Source organism: Epithele typhae (assembly GCF_022376455.1).
Source record: "Epithele typhae strain CBS 203.58 chromosome Unknown BXZ73scaffold_6, whole genome shotgun sequence".
Taxonomy (NCBI): Eukaryota; Fungi; Basidiomycota; class Agaricomycetes; order Polyporales; family Epitheliaceae; genus Epithele; species Epithele typhae.
Genome location: NW_025954197.1, coordinates 172,352 through 186,512, shown reverse-complemented (window position 1 = coordinate 186,512; position 14,161 = coordinate 172,352). Strand labels below are relative to the sequence as shown.

General features: G+C 56.9%; 3 protein-coding genes across 3 annotated transcripts; 1 reads left to right on the top strand and 2 right to left on the bottom strand.

Annotated features, from left to right (window-relative positions):
* Positions 1 to 1,218: 1,218 nt before the first annotated feature.
* Positions 1,219 to 6,323, bottom strand: BXZ73DRAFT_98017 (uncharacterized protein; the record flags this gene model as incomplete). Its single annotated transcript, XM_048027559.1, has 21 exons — positions 1,219 to 1,370; positions 1,438 to 1,589; positions 1,643 to 1,725; positions 1,799 to 1,912; positions 1,980 to 2,070; positions 2,133 to 2,215; positions 2,311 to 2,454; positions 3,409 to 3,798; positions 3,854 to 4,019; positions 4,087 to 4,202; positions 4,373 to 4,432; positions 4,484 to 4,668; positions 4,703 to 4,729; positions 4,780 to 4,789; positions 4,860 to 4,897; positions 4,951 to 5,040; positions 5,109 to 5,182; positions 5,235 to 5,259; positions 5,313 to 5,589; positions 5,810 to 5,822; positions 5,878 to 6,323. 21 exons carry the CDS (start codon positions 6,321 to 6,323, stop codon positions 1,219 to 1,221), a joined length of 2,736 nt encoding a protein of 911 aa, XP_047881110.1.
* A 732-nt stretch (positions 6,324 to 7,055) lies between these two features.
* BXZ73DRAFT_88127 (coatomer subunit alpha-2) lies at positions 7,056 to 11,455 on the bottom strand (the record flags this gene model as incomplete). Its single annotated transcript, XM_048024844.1, has 18 exons — positions 7,056 to 7,301; positions 7,372 to 7,644; positions 7,700 to 8,023; positions 8,078 to 8,089; positions 8,110 to 8,403; positions 8,433 to 8,605; positions 8,655 to 8,853; positions 8,907 to 9,062; positions 9,121 to 9,361; positions 9,413 to 9,551; positions 9,603 to 9,834; positions 9,889 to 9,983; positions 10,028 to 10,264; positions 10,329 to 10,902; positions 10,961 to 11,055; positions 11,103 to 11,183; positions 11,237 to 11,350; positions 11,407 to 11,455. 18 exons carry the CDS (start codon positions 11,453 to 11,455, stop codon positions 7,056 to 7,058), a joined length of 3,534 nt encoding a protein of 1,177 aa, XP_047881109.1.
* A 383-nt stretch (positions 11,456 to 11,838) lies between these two features.
* Positions 11,839 to 13,903, top strand: BXZ73DRAFT_41910 (PIN domain-like protein; the record flags this gene model as incomplete). The annotated part of the gene is made up of 6 exons (XM_048018860.1): positions 11,839 to 11,879; positions 11,939 to 12,001; positions 12,055 to 12,217; positions 12,271 to 12,672; positions 12,962 to 13,363; positions 13,415 to 13,903. The coding sequence occupies 6 exons, from the start codon at positions 11,839 to 11,841 to the stop codon at positions 13,901 to 13,903; spliced, it is 1,560 nt and encodes a 519-aa protein (XP_047881108.1).
* Positions 13,904 to 14,161: the final 258 nt, after the last annotated feature.

The window sequence follows — 14,161 nt, the reverse complement described above, 5'->3', positions numbered from 1 at the left end:
CCACGGGATGGGTACTGCCCAAACCGCCGTGTCCGGGCCGTTCACACGCAGCCACCGATAACAGCGGAGGCGCAGGATCCGGGCGTTCTACCCGACATGATGCGCCCCAACCGCCCCGAGGACGCTTTCGCCAACAAAACGACAACAACGGAAGCTGACAAGCACACGCTCTGGCAGGTCATCCCCATTCCGATCCGCGCTGGTGCAGGCAGACGTGCCCTCGCCGCCTCGCTCTGGTGCAGCACCTACGCGTGCCACATCTCTGGGGATGCGGGCGTGCGCACTTGAGGTGAGGGGCGCTCGACGGGCGGGGAGCGGTGCGCGTTCTCGGCCTTTGCGCGGCGCACGAGGCGTGAGTCGTGAGGCGTGGAATCGGCCAGTGGGGAGGAGAGAGGAGGGAGGAGAGGGAGAGGGGAGGGAGAGGTATCGCGGGGTACGCGCACGCTCGCGAAGGGCGTGAAGCGCGCGGTGCGGTGGACACTGCCGTGCGTCGCGCTGGTGGAGGACGGCTCGCACTGTCGTCCAGGCCAACACCGGGGGAGAAGCCGGAGACTGAGATCGCGGTGGAGGGCGAGTAATGCGTCACTTCGCGGACTTACCAGGAGCATTTATCAGCGACGGTATGCACTCCGACGCTGCGTGCGACGGACGCGAGACGCTGAACGTCACGGTCTCTGCGCCGCGGGCAGCCCCAGAATGCGCTCGTAGACGTGGAGGAGGAAGACCCGGAACACGTATAACGAAAACCTATGAAAGTGCACTCATCACGGTAGTCGCCATCGGGATCATGCCAGCAGTGACGGTCGCGTAGGAAAACGCCTGCCCAGCGCGCGTTGCGGATGACGTCGTCGTTCCACAGTATGCCGCGCGTAGGCTTGACTTGGTTCATCTCTTTCCATCGGTTGCATGCTGCACACTAGAAGGGGTTCGGTGGTCAGCCAGTGTTTCACCAGATACGTTGGACCTAATGCGCGCAAGAACAAACAGAATAGCGGGGACCACGACAGGTTGATCGCCTGCCCGTAGTCGATATCATGCATGTATCCATTCATACGAAGAGGACCAATGCCTGCGCGCATTTGGTCGACGCAGAGCGCACGGACAAAGCTTTTGTGCGGAACACGGGAACCGTCGAAACCGTGATAGCAGAAGGCTGAAGAGACGGAGGGGAAACGCACCCAATGAAGCGCAGCGACGACCTCAGCGCGGGGGAACACATCAGGAGGCCAGCAAGGGTGGACATGCATGGCTGGGGGCCTCCCCTGCGCCCGAGACGGCGACGGTGAACGCGTCCTTGTCGAGCTCGAGCACCGGCCTGCGTTTGCTGCGGTAGACGAGCTTGTCGGTAGTGATGGGGAACTGCACGAACGCTGCGGCGTGGCAGGCTCGGTGTTGAAGAGCTCGGCGTCCTGAACGAGGAGCTGATCCGGGTGTGACTTCGCATGGGAATTCCATTGTAGGCCGCGCCGAGCACTGCGGCTTCGTCCGCGTTGACGTTGAACGCGATCTTGATTAGGGAGAACTCTGAAAAAACAGCTTCGACCATGGGGGTTGTCGCCGCACGACCAGTTATCCTGCCGGAGATGAACCTAGTAACCGGCAGTCTAAGGAATCAACATACCAACTTCAAACCCGCGTGCACAAGGGCTTCGCAATGGCAAAGCGGTTGTTGAGGTCCTTGCACGCAGCCTCAAACTCAGAGCGACTGGATTTTCCCTTGGAGTCCTACGCAAGGCTCTCAATTTTGATGCGGCGCGTAAGGCAACGGGTTGGGCGTGATATACAAACAAAGACTCACCGTGGCCTGAGTCTCCTGATTCGCAGTGAGAATGGCCTTGATGGTGCGGTCTGCCTCTTTCCACAGCTTCACCATTGCACGTTTGTCGTTACTGATGATCCGCTTGTGACACTTCTGGAAGTCGCTGAGCATGCGGCCGCTTGTCGAGCTCCGTCCCGCCAATGTATCGGTTGTAGCCCACACCGTGGACGGTCGTGTCCAGGGCGACCTTTGTCTTCATCATGGGGTCCGCCACGGGCGCGAACTCTACGACCGTAGCGCGGAGGGACGACCTGCCGACATGTGCATTGTGCACCACGGGCCTGAGTCGGGGAAGGCGCGTGTCATGGTATACATAGTGGATGGCAACGGCAGTGCCGTTTTGACGAGTGCGAGCGTGCATCGGAGGCCGGAGTCGACGATGACGTCGCGCTCGAACTGGGTGCAGTACGGCGGGATGGTGACGATGATGTCGAATTGACCTTCTCACTCGTGGTGCTCCTCGCGAGGGCGCGGACGTACGTGAACTACACCGCGATGAGCTCCTCGACGGCCCACTGAGTGCCGTCCGAGCGACGGAGCGCAACGGTGCCGCGCTCGGTCCAGAAATTGTCCCCGGTGGAGATGGAGGTGTAAAACGAGGTGGCGTCCGAGTCGTAGGGCGCGGCGAGCAGGAGCTTGAGGTCGCGAAGGGAATGCGGTAAACAGCAAGACCAAAGCGGAGAATCGATAACCCAGGGGACGATGGTGGACGACAGATAGAGGCGGTAGGAGGGTTGCAAGTGTAGGAGAGACGGCATACATAGCCTCGATCAGCGCACGTAGACGCCGACCTCAAAATACGAGGCAGTATGAGGCTCCTGGCTCGAGCCTAATTTGGTCTGGGTTGGTAAGTCACCCGTGTCTAAACGGTGGGCATTACATAGTGTGAGGATGCTTCGTTTCACTGGTTGCACGCGACATGAGAAGCCAGAATGAATGTATTTCGTCCTATATAACACATCGGTACACCACCCGGAGATCATAACCATATACGCAGCCATCCCGTATGTACAAGAGACGCACCGTGGCCTGTAGGCTGTCGGCAGTCATTATGAAGTGGGTGGCCGCGCCCGACTGAGGGCAAATTATGGCGCATTGCGCTAAGGGGAGAGGCGGCCGACAATCATTACTAATGGGGCAAGTTCGCAGACTACCACACCCCAGCGGGGTCTACGGTATACGACGTTCTCGATGCTATCAGGGTCCAAGCGCTCCTGCGTTGTGGGCGGGGGCTGGCGCCTCTCGGACGTTGGAAACGAAGCAGTTGCATTGGTACATATTAGCATGGCGCGTAGGCGCCATAGAAGATACTGTGGCAGTTGGGTTGTGCACGAAGAGAAGCTGCGACGACGGGCACTTGAAGGGTATGGACCAGTGGTAACAGGTTGCGGGAAATGATAGCAGACACGAGATGATGCATGAGCGGGGTGCGGGGTGCGTATACAAAGCGATAACATGGGCTGTCTAGAGCAACCTGAGTCGAACGGGCAATAGGGACAGGGGCGAGAAGGACGAAAAGAGCTGCCCGGCAGACATGCAAGACACTCCAGACGGCGAACACAGGCGAAACGAGCATAGCTTCGCTACACCATGTCATGACCCGTCAGTAGGGGTCTTCTTGGGGCATCCTCCTCCTCGCGGATAGGCCAAGGGGGCGTGAGTTGGATGGCGGGCGGCTCAACCGGCGTCGTCCTCGTGCTGAGCGGGATCATCTGTTGGGTGTCGAGGGGCAGCTGGGCCCACCGCAGGCTGCTGTTTCTCCGAAACGAATGGCTGTGGGGCGAAGACCCTCCGTCGCTCCTGCTGGGCCCCGCGCCTGAGTCCGGGGTCGGCGTCCGGGGCGGCGACATCGTCGCGCGACTCGTGAACCGGCGCGTGGCCGCGAGGATGGGGCGCTGCAGCGCCACGGAGCCGGCAGAGCCGACGGACTTGGTGCGCTTGAGGGCGTCCATGGTGAGCGTGCGCATCTTGCGTGCGGCCTGGCTGGGACCGCCTTGACGAGGCGCGCGGTGCGCGGAGGTGGGTGCGGATGACGTCGGTGCGCGTCGCGGCGGCGGCGTCCAGGAAGCGCTTGGAGTTACGGAGGACGAGGGCGATGAGGAGGGCGAAGACGGAGACGAAGGAGACGATGACGATCCAGACGGAGCGCGCGGTATCCCAAAAGCAGAGCCAGGAGATCGCGATGAAGAAGGTGACGAGACTGGCGGGAGAGATATGTCATATGGGGTCAGCGGGCAGGCGAGTGAGGCGAGTGAGGGATGGCGTACCCCCAGAGGAAGAAGGCCGTAGGGATGCTGAACATGATCGCGAGCATCTCAACCCCTCGTGGCGTCATCGCACGAGGAGCAAGTACATCATCTGGTACGACGATGTTGTCAGCATTCTGGGTATGTCTTGTGCAGGCATAGTGAGCTTACGGCGTCTTCCGCATGGTGGTGATCGTGGGGTCGGTGTTGTCTTCCGAGAATGACAATGGAGAAAATACTGCCGAGGGACAGGAGCAGCGACAGATAGCTGACGATTGGCCCATGGAACGCGTAGGAGTCAGGTCACCATTTTGATCGACACTTTGAATGGCAAGGAAGCTGAGATTGCAGCGAGGATAACGGTGGTCTATCGCGCGTGAGTAGTGGAGGGAGCCCCCAAGATGTAGTTGCAGCTTACTGGAGTGATGGAGCCTTGCCAGTCTGCTTGGGTGTCCTCGATGAATTTTCTCCAGTACTGGGAATTGACCATGTGGTTGACCCATACTTTGTTCAGACGCTCCAAATAGATTTCCGGAGTAAGAAGAAGAAATACGTCGCAACTTTGAACATAATTGACGTATTTGGAGGGGCGCAGCACGGATGCTGGTAAACACATCAAGCTGGGCATAACGTTCACCATAGTAGCGCATGGTGCGTTCGATGTCTGTGTGTGTCAGCAAGACAGTCCGGTCGACGTGGCTAGATAAGGCTTACGGATCGTCGACTGTATACGTGCTGGACCATTATCTACGTCAGAACACAAAAATAGAGTATCGTGGGATGACAGCGCGCACCATATGTCGCAACATATTGAGGTGGGAGTGCTGATTATCTATGGTAAACGGCCATCAGTTGGTGTACACAGCGCTCTGACTAAACACTGACCATCGCATTCGATACCTTTCATAATGTTAAGGAATCGCGCAAGATCGGAGGCATCGTATGGAGCTGTCGAGCTCTTCGAAGTCTCTCGATCTTATGACAAGATGAGTCAGAATGGTCCACGAACCATGAACAGGATATACGCACCAAAATTCAGCCACGTGAGTTCAGCGAGAAGCTTTCAAGCATTTCTTTTTGAATCACGCGGCCGTGCGGGAACATGAATAGGTGTTCCCTATGTATGTGGCTCAGTATGCATCACTGCGTACGAGACATCAATCACTCACCAGTAGCCTCGATGCGCCGCGACACCTGGATACAGACTTAGCCGTGAGACGCGCAGATATACATGACGGAGGACCGACCTAGGTGCTCTCGCCCCAGTATCTCAACCTCATCCAAGCTCTCTGTGAAGAACGACTGGTCGACTTCATGGATGTAAAGACCTCCCTCTTCTCCATGTCGCAGATGTAGTAGCATCCAAGCGTTCTTCGTGTCTTTGTCCACCCATATTGACAGGCATATCTCCCAATCCTTGGGGTCAAGTTCTTCAGTGCGTACTTGATCTTCGAAGAGGCCGAGCGTCGTCTCGATGAGCTTGTGCTTCTCGTCATCATACAACCACTCGTTTGTGAAGTAATTCTGGAGCCTTCTCGTTAGTCGTGGGTCTGGATGATCTGCACAGCACTTGCCTTGTATCGGAAGTAGACCGAGCCCTCGGGGTGGATGCAAGGCTTCCACCCCCGACCTATCACCGACGCTCTGGTACGCCACGGAGAAAGACTGAACACTCGTGTTTCTGAAGCCGAGAAAAGACATACCGCGGTTCAAGACCATTCCTCGGACTGATTTGAGGTCTCACTTTTGCGGCATCGCTGAACAGCGTATCTCATCAATGCGGCGCTACTGCCCCGCGACGGATTGACTCACTAGGCTTCCATCGGCTCCCGGGTGTATCGCTGCTTGGACATGAAGTCGTAGGGCGCAGGAGACAAGTAGACCGTGCAGATGCTCCCGTCGCCCTGGTCAGAGATCGAGATGGGCTCGTCGTTTAGAGGTTCTCCCGTGTAGTTGCCCCGCTCGCATTCTGGGCTATTACCGCGAGTCGTCAGGCCATCCGCGCCCGCCCCATCCACAGCAGTGGCTTCCGAGTAGACAGATGATCGACGACTAAGAGGCGAAGAGGATGGTGAGCCGAGCAAACCGGAGGTGGGTGAGAGCCCATCGGGTGTCGGTGTACTGCCAGGGATGACGTCGTGGCCTCGAGTCGGCGCTGGCTGTCCCGGCCCGGCGATGGTGTTGATGGAAGAAGATGGACTCGCGGTCGAGATGGAGTCACCCTCTAAGGAGGATACCTGGATGACCGGTGCATCCATGGGCGGAAAGGGGCGTAGCGGTGAGGGACGTCGTAGGGGAGCGGGGGAGAGTGGTAGTCAAACCTAGGACGCTCAGTGTCCTGGTCCTGGGCTACATAGTCCTCGGAAGTCTAGAACAGCCTCTCCACCACGAGGTGGGAACGCGACCTCACTGAAACGGACGGCCCTGTGCGAATCGTCTAGAAGACACTGGATTGGGTGCGTTGCGAAGCCTTCGCCGGGCGCGTATTGTGGTACCAGATGCCGAAAGCTTCGGAGAGATGTAATCAGTCCGTGAACGAGCCACCACGACTCACCAGACAGGTACTTCAGCACCATCTTCTCGTGCAGTCAACCAGTACCAACGGCAGTTTGGACGGGCTTTCAGGGTATGGAGGTAAAGCAAGCCGTCCACGGGATGGGTACTGCCCCAACCACCGGGTCCGGGCCGTTCATATGTAGTTATCGATAACAGCGGAGGCGCAGGATCCGGGCGTTCTACCCCCACATGCTGCGCCCCAACCGCCCCGAGGGCGCCTTCGCCAGCAAAACGACAACAACGGAAGCTGACAAGCACACGCTCTGGCAAGCGACGGGGAATAAAAAATGTGATTTTTGGACAACACACGCGCGAATAGTGCAACAACGTCCGAGCGGGATCCATCAATCCAGCCTCGCTCGGGCCACCTAGGTCACAGTGCGGAAGCAGGAGCGTCTAGCGCAGGGAGGGGAAGCGCAGGGCGGGGAAGCAAACTATGACCGGGGCGCAGGCAGGCCCGCCGCCGACGCGCCGATCTCCGTGAGCTGCGTGAGTGGGTCGAGCTGGCCCTTGAACTGCGGCAGGTACGCCGCGTCGGTGTATGGGCACCGGACGGTGGGCGAGCCCTTGTAGATCGGCGTGAAGCTCACGGCGCAGACCTCGAAGTCGGTGAACTCGTCGTAGTCGATCTCGACCGTGTTCCGCGGGTTGCGGTCGCCCGCCGCGATGCGCTGCCGCGCCTGTGGGATATGAAGTGGGGTGGTCAGCGAGATAGCGCGCGCCGCCACTCGGACATGATGGACAGCGCACCTGTGACACAATCTTCGGGTCGGGGTTGAGGTCCAGCAGCCGCCTTGCGAACTTGGCCGCCGTGGCGTGGTTGTTCGCCTTCGCAAAGACACCGATCGCGCTACGCAGAGCAATCTGGAGGTGGGCGGGCTGCATGTTGCAGTGCGTGAAGTACGCGGCGAGCTCCAAACTCCGTTTGACGTTGTCCGGGGTCTCTTGCGCGACTCGTCTACGCTCGATTTCGAGGGTGACACCGAGAAGGTATTCGCGTCCGAGCGTGACAAAATCACGCCACTGCGAGCATAGGAATGAGCCAGGGCGCAGGGTTAATAAAGCAAGGATCACTTACCTCCTTTGCCTCTGCATCTGATGTGATGGGGACTAGGAGGAGGTTATGAAGAACAGAGCGGAAGACAACCTGCGCTTCAGAGAGCTTGTTCCCAGAAACGGCACGGAAACCTTCCGACAACTCCGCCTTGACCGACGCTAGGCTGCGCACAGCAACAGGGAGGACACGGCCTAAAGACGACTCCCCCGGGTTGCGTCGGAGGTGCAGTTGCAGGGGAGGCAGGGAAGCCATAGGGGAAAGGTAGACATGCGAGGAACGGTAGGTGGACAGAAACACGGGTTTGAGGAGCTCGAAGTTGATGATGCCGAATTGGCGGCTCAGCAGCTGCGATCAAGGGTTAGCGCTGTTCACATGTCTGAACAAACAAACACGACGAACCTGCATGGCTGTCTCGAAGGAGCCGCTGCAACGTGATCGGCGGCGAAGGGCGAGTTGCGTGTCCACAACTCGGTCTCCGGGACGCCGGGCGTAGCGCCTGCGCCCAAATCTGCCTCTTCTTCGACCTCCTCCACTTGTGCTTCCTCTTCGGCTTCCTCTTCGGCATCGGCATCAAGGTCCCAGGCACCCTCCTCCGCGGCAACGTCTTCCCCGGCCTCCTCGTCCTTGGCCCAGTCGTCGAGGGCGGCAGAAGCAGCGGCCCCACTGTCGACTCCATTCATATACGCGATGTCAGCACCGCCTTCAAGGTTCCCGTTGGCCATTGCCTTGTCAAAGTAGCTCTCATCGTCGCCACGGTAGGCCAGTTGAAGTTGGTAGTAGGGGTGATCATGGGGGGTGGCTTGAGGGTAGACTGCCCGAACGAGGGAACGTCGTCCACATCTGCTTCCGTAAGACCTGCTGTCTCCAGGATCTCAAGTGCAATATCATCGAGACCGTTGGTCTTCGCAGTCAAATACGCAAGGGAATCTGAGCGAAAGATGTGAGCTGGATGTCACAACAAAGATGAAGCGCTTACACATCCCAACGTCCTTGAGCACAGCAACCCGGCCCATGACGTCGCCTGCGTACAGCGCATTGTGGAAGCGCGACATGGGGTCTCCACGGGCGTCCGCAATCTTCTGCATTTTGGTCAGCTTGTCGGTGGCTCCCGTGGCGAGGTACAGGAACGAAAGCCGGTCGAAGTTCTTCGTGCGCTGATACGCCTTCTCGACAATCTGAAGGCGAAGCTGTCAGAGCAGCCCCATGCGTAAGAGCAACTCAAGCATACCTTGTGGTTCCCCTGTTTGAGGGCCTGTTGAGCGAGACGCTCCCAGCACTCCGGCCGATCGATAGCTTGTGCAGTCTCCAGCGCAACTTCGAGGTTGCCGCACTCGATAGCAAGATCAAAGCGCGTGTTTTTGTCTTGAACAAAGTGCAATGCGATCTGTGAGGCGATCCTATGAGCAAGTCGTCGTGCGACGTACGCCGGACGGGAGGCTCACCTCAGGGAAGCCCTTTTGCTGCAGATACGCGATGATGCTCTGGCCCAAGAGATTAGAGGTGCGGATAATGTACAGCATTTCTTCGTGATTGTTTCGTAGCAGGGCTAGCTTGAACCGGTATTCGGTGGGGTCGATCGTGATGGTACGTGGCCGGGCAGAGCGGTCAAGGCAGTGGACGGTCTTGCCCTTGATGCGCGTGAGGTAGACGGGGTTGTCCAGAGTGCAGATGACACCATGGTCTCTTTGGCAGAAAGTTAGTTTCTGAGTTCCACACGGTAACGAAGGGGCGTACCCTTGGGCAAGGCAGTACTTGATGTGATTGAGGGTGGAATAGATGAAGACACCAGCGTCATCCCATGCACCGGACTTGATACGGATGGTCTCGTGAATCAGAGTGTGCTGGGAGAAGTTCTTGTTGGCGATCGTGATGGCTGAGGTATATGTGAGCTCCTACTCGTATGATATGCGAACTCCTAACGTACTATGTTTGCTGAGTAGAGCGACTAGGGAGCCATCTGCACTCCAGATGACGTACTTCACCGGGGGCGTAGTGATCTCCGCCAGAGTTTTCTGTTGTTGGATGTCATAGAGCACGACAGAAGCAGAGGAACTCAGGATCAGGCTCGCTGTGCCGCCGTAGAAGATCTCGTTGGTCTGAACTGGCGGTTTGATGCTCTTCACGACCGAGTTGGACAGGTCGCGGACCTCGATGAGCTAGACGAGATGACGTTCAATCGCAGGAGATGGGGTATTGACCCAAGCACATACCTGAGTCGCCTTGTTGAGCACCGCAAATCGGTTCCTCGCCACAAAAATTGCCGCCTGCCCACTTCCCCGCTTCCCATCCGACGACGAATCTTTCACTTCACCGACCGCATCCTTAGGAGTGAGGTGAGCTCGAAGAGACCGTTGTCGGAAGAGATGGTCAAGACCACGGCACGCTCCGCCGAGTTATAGCTGAGAGTGCGAGGAGGGACATAGGGGCTACCGAATTTGCGGACGGAGAGGAGCCCAATGTCGGAGCCGGTGTTGATGTCGTATGCACGCACGTACTTGTCGCGGATGTAGTACAAGGTGTCCTGGTGCATTGCAAAGGCTGGCCGCTCGCGCTCAAGCTTGAAGACGATCAAACCGTTGTCATGACCTTTCAACCCGAAGATACCAATCAATCAATGCATGAGCTGAGAGGAAATCGAGTGAATACGTACCTGCAGCGAACAAGTTGAGCTCTGGGTGGGCCGCAAGCACCCAGAAGCGGTCATGCTCTCTCCGGAAAGTCTGCACAGCGGATCGTTTGGTCAAGTCCCAGACGCGCACGGTCTTGTCTTCACCGCAGGATACGATGAGCTCATGTTTCGGATGGAAAAGAGCAGTGGAGACGTTGTTGAAGTGACCTCGGCATGCATCCACCTCCCAAGCCTTCGTCTCGCTCATTCTCCATATCTTGATTTGCCGGTCATCCGCCGCAGAGACAATGAGAGGAAGAGTTGGGTGGAAAGAGGCCCAGTTGACGCCGCGGTCGTGTCCTTCTAAAACGTACTTGACGGTGGAGAAATTGTCGAAGGAATCGAAGGTGCCAGGAGCAGTGTTGGGGGTGTTTTTGCGGAGCCCAGAAATGTCCCAAACGCGTACAGTCTGGTCTTGAGACGAGGACACAATGAGGTCATCTTTGGGATGGAACTGGGCAGACATCACGTAGTGCGAGTGGCCGGTAAGAATGGCGATGCAGTTGCGCGAGGTGCTGTTCCAGATCCGAATCGTCTGGTCGTCGGAGCAGGACAACTACGAGAACGGCACTTTGTGATGGGTCCACACAGCATCATACGTAGCTCGTACTCACCATCCACGGCATTTCATGGTGGAACTGCACGGTACGAACGTAGTCGAGATGTCCATGGAGAGTGAAGAGGCAGCGGCGGTTTGTTGGCCGGATGTCTGGGACAGATGAGAGATGCGCGAAAATGCAACTGGATAACACTCACCCCACACTTTGATCTTGTAGTCGTCTCCACCCGTAGCGAGGAGAGCGCGGCTAGGGTGAAAAGCGACGCCGCGTACCGGACCTGGGGTCGCTTCAGTAAGTGTGCTATAGCAGAGGATGGAGCAGGGTATGCACCTTCATGCTCCTCGAACCGATCCACCAGCACGCCCATCCTGTAGTTCCACAGTTGCACGCTACCATTGTGCAAAGAAGCCGCGAGCAATGGTTGAGTGGGATGGAAGGCGAGTCCTTGCGTGATGGTGATGAGAATGTCGCAAACGTTTACGAGGACGGAGAGAGCCTACCTTTGACACGGTTGCTCTTAGACTCGAACTTCGTGAGCATAACCGACATGATGGCGTCGTTTTCTCCGGTCGAGGGAGCGTGAGGGTGACCGGCAAAAAGAGGGGAGAGATAGAGATATTGCTCGGCTACGTGGAACTTGCAGGAGGTCGAGGATCACAACGCGTCAAGCCTCAGTCAATCATGCCCTGATCTGGCTATTGAGGCTTGCAAGACACTGCTTATTGGCATTCATTGACGGTAAGTGGCTCTTATTAGTGCGGCTTTGAGACATTTTAGCGCCGGTAGTTGGCCCGCCACTGCCGTCCGAACGCTCCGCCGAGCAGCCGTTGTTCTCCATCCTCACCCTCCTCAGGTTGTCTCAGTCTGGTGCATGGGTTGACCTCCGTTTTGCGACAAGTTTAGGTAGCTGTAGCAAGCCCATACGCAAGCGAATGGGTGTTCAGGATCTCGCTCCTTTCCTTCGGAGGTCATGGTGAGCCCACCCCTCCGACATCCACGCAACGTATGGTCTGACGATGAAAGTACTTGTAGTCCGCAGGTCTTCCATGAACTTCCCCATAGAGTAAGGGAATTTTCGGGGAAAACTATTGTTATGTAAGTCTCACTGCACTTCGCACACCGCCCAATCCCGACCCAAGACCTCGCAGCGACGGTACACTAATAACTCAACGATTTCACTACGCTCGAACACCGCATCAACACCGGCACATATTGCACTGGTATCTCTTGACAAGGGCTCTCAAGAATAATAACGTGAATGTGATTTGCGTGTTTGATGGAGACGTACGAAATACAGCCAAGGAGGACGAGGTATGTCAAGGGGTTGATCCCCATGTGCTCTGACTAATAGCACTCCATCTCAGCTAAGACGAAGGCGCGGAGAATACCTTCTGGTCAGTGCTCGTGGTCAGTTGGAGAAACACAGACTGGACAGACTCGTGCGCCTGAAGGACAGTCTCGACAAGTTGAGCCAACCGCCGTTGTCGAACTCCCCTGCGCCGTCCCTTCCATCGCTCGCTGCACCCCCTCCACAGCTTCCCGCTGCCCCTCAGTCTCATAGCACGGAGGACTCTCCGTCGGCATTTTCGACAACAGGAGAACCAGACACTCGTAGTGAGAAGACGGTGACTAAAGCCTCGCCCAAGCAACTCACTGATCCCAAGACTGTGATGGCTGCCGGGGCTGGGGCTGCCGGAGCCGCTGCAACATGCATCCTTCTCGAAACTCCATCGGCACCCTCCGTCGCTGTCCCTGCTATATCCTCTGTCGCTACCGTTCAAGCGTTTGCAGGTTCGTTGCCCATCACACATTCAGTAGGCATAGCTGCTCTAGCAATGGGATCCGTTGGACTGGGCGCCCTAGTTCTACGCAAGGTACTCTCCCATGATTCCGACAAGTCCTCATCTCCCAGCGTCAAGCCTAAAGCTCTCCTGGATGAAGTGCCGTCCGTGCCACGTTTGTCTCTCCTTTCTATCATAATATCTCCGCTCACATACAGCGTTCCTGGTTACAGTACTTCCAGAAACTTCACGTCCGCCGTTAGCTGCCGCCGAGCTTGCCCGTTCCCACGAAGAGTTTCGTAGTAGCGTCCCACAAAAACTATCTCGGCCGGCATCACTCGATGTGGATGCTGTGGAAGCGGATCGAATACCGTCCAAACTGCAAAACGAGCTCACAGAGGCAGAATATCAACTCTGGGACGAACTTCGCGTCTCTCAAAGCATTTCACCATACATGGTCGACAAAGTCGGTGCTCTAGTAGACAAAAGCCGCACTCTTTGCACATCGTATCTCGACAGGACACGTCCAACCGCTCGGCTTTACAACGAGAGCAAGGAGTTACTCAAAGCCATGGGGGTTCTATGCATCCAAGCGAGCAAAGGGGTCGAGGGTGAGGCCTTGGCGGCCTCATTGGTTGCACATGGCATAGCGGACGCTGTCGCTAGTGAAGACACTGTGAGTGAATTTCCTCAGATGGCATTGTCTGCTGAATTTGACGGATCACAGGACGTGCTCATATTCGGGGCGCCTCTGGTCCGCAACATCGCCAACGCCTCCGGTCCCCTCGAGGTCATTTCAGGCGAGGATGTTCGCAAATCCTTGGGACTCACTTCGGCCCAGTTTGTCGACTTCGCTCTTTTATCCGGCACTGATTTCTCCAAGCGGATCAAGGATATCGGCCCTGTCCGCGCGCTGAAGCTCATCCGGGAGCATGGCTCCATCGAAGCGATACTGAAAAATGAGAAGAAACTGAAGATTAGACTTCCCGCTCCGTATGAGGTGTACATGCGCCAAATCCGACAGGCGCGGCAAATGTTTGAACTGCCGCCTTTGTCGACCGATTTAGTCCTCGTCCCACCAACATCCGACGAAGAGCAAGTGCAGGCCCTGATGGATGAGTACGAATTACGCCGATACGTACCCGACGACACGGACTATAGCTTCGAGCTCTCTGGCAACTACTTTTCGGATGATCCATCTGCGAGCTCGGAATGATGTCATCATAGTGGGTGGACCCTCGAACTTGTGTTCCACGAGGTTTATTCTCTATAATCTCTCCATAATGATTGCCATGACTCTATCCAATGTATTTCTAAAGTTTAACTGTTACATCACTCTGAGCGCCGCGACGCCACCGATTTGCTCGCGTGAGTTCAAGGCCAATCTTGCCGCGAGTCTATCGACTGTCGCTCGCGTCCAGGTCCCTGAAACATTTCGGCGACCCGCAGAAGCCACTCTCGTCGCTACTTACCG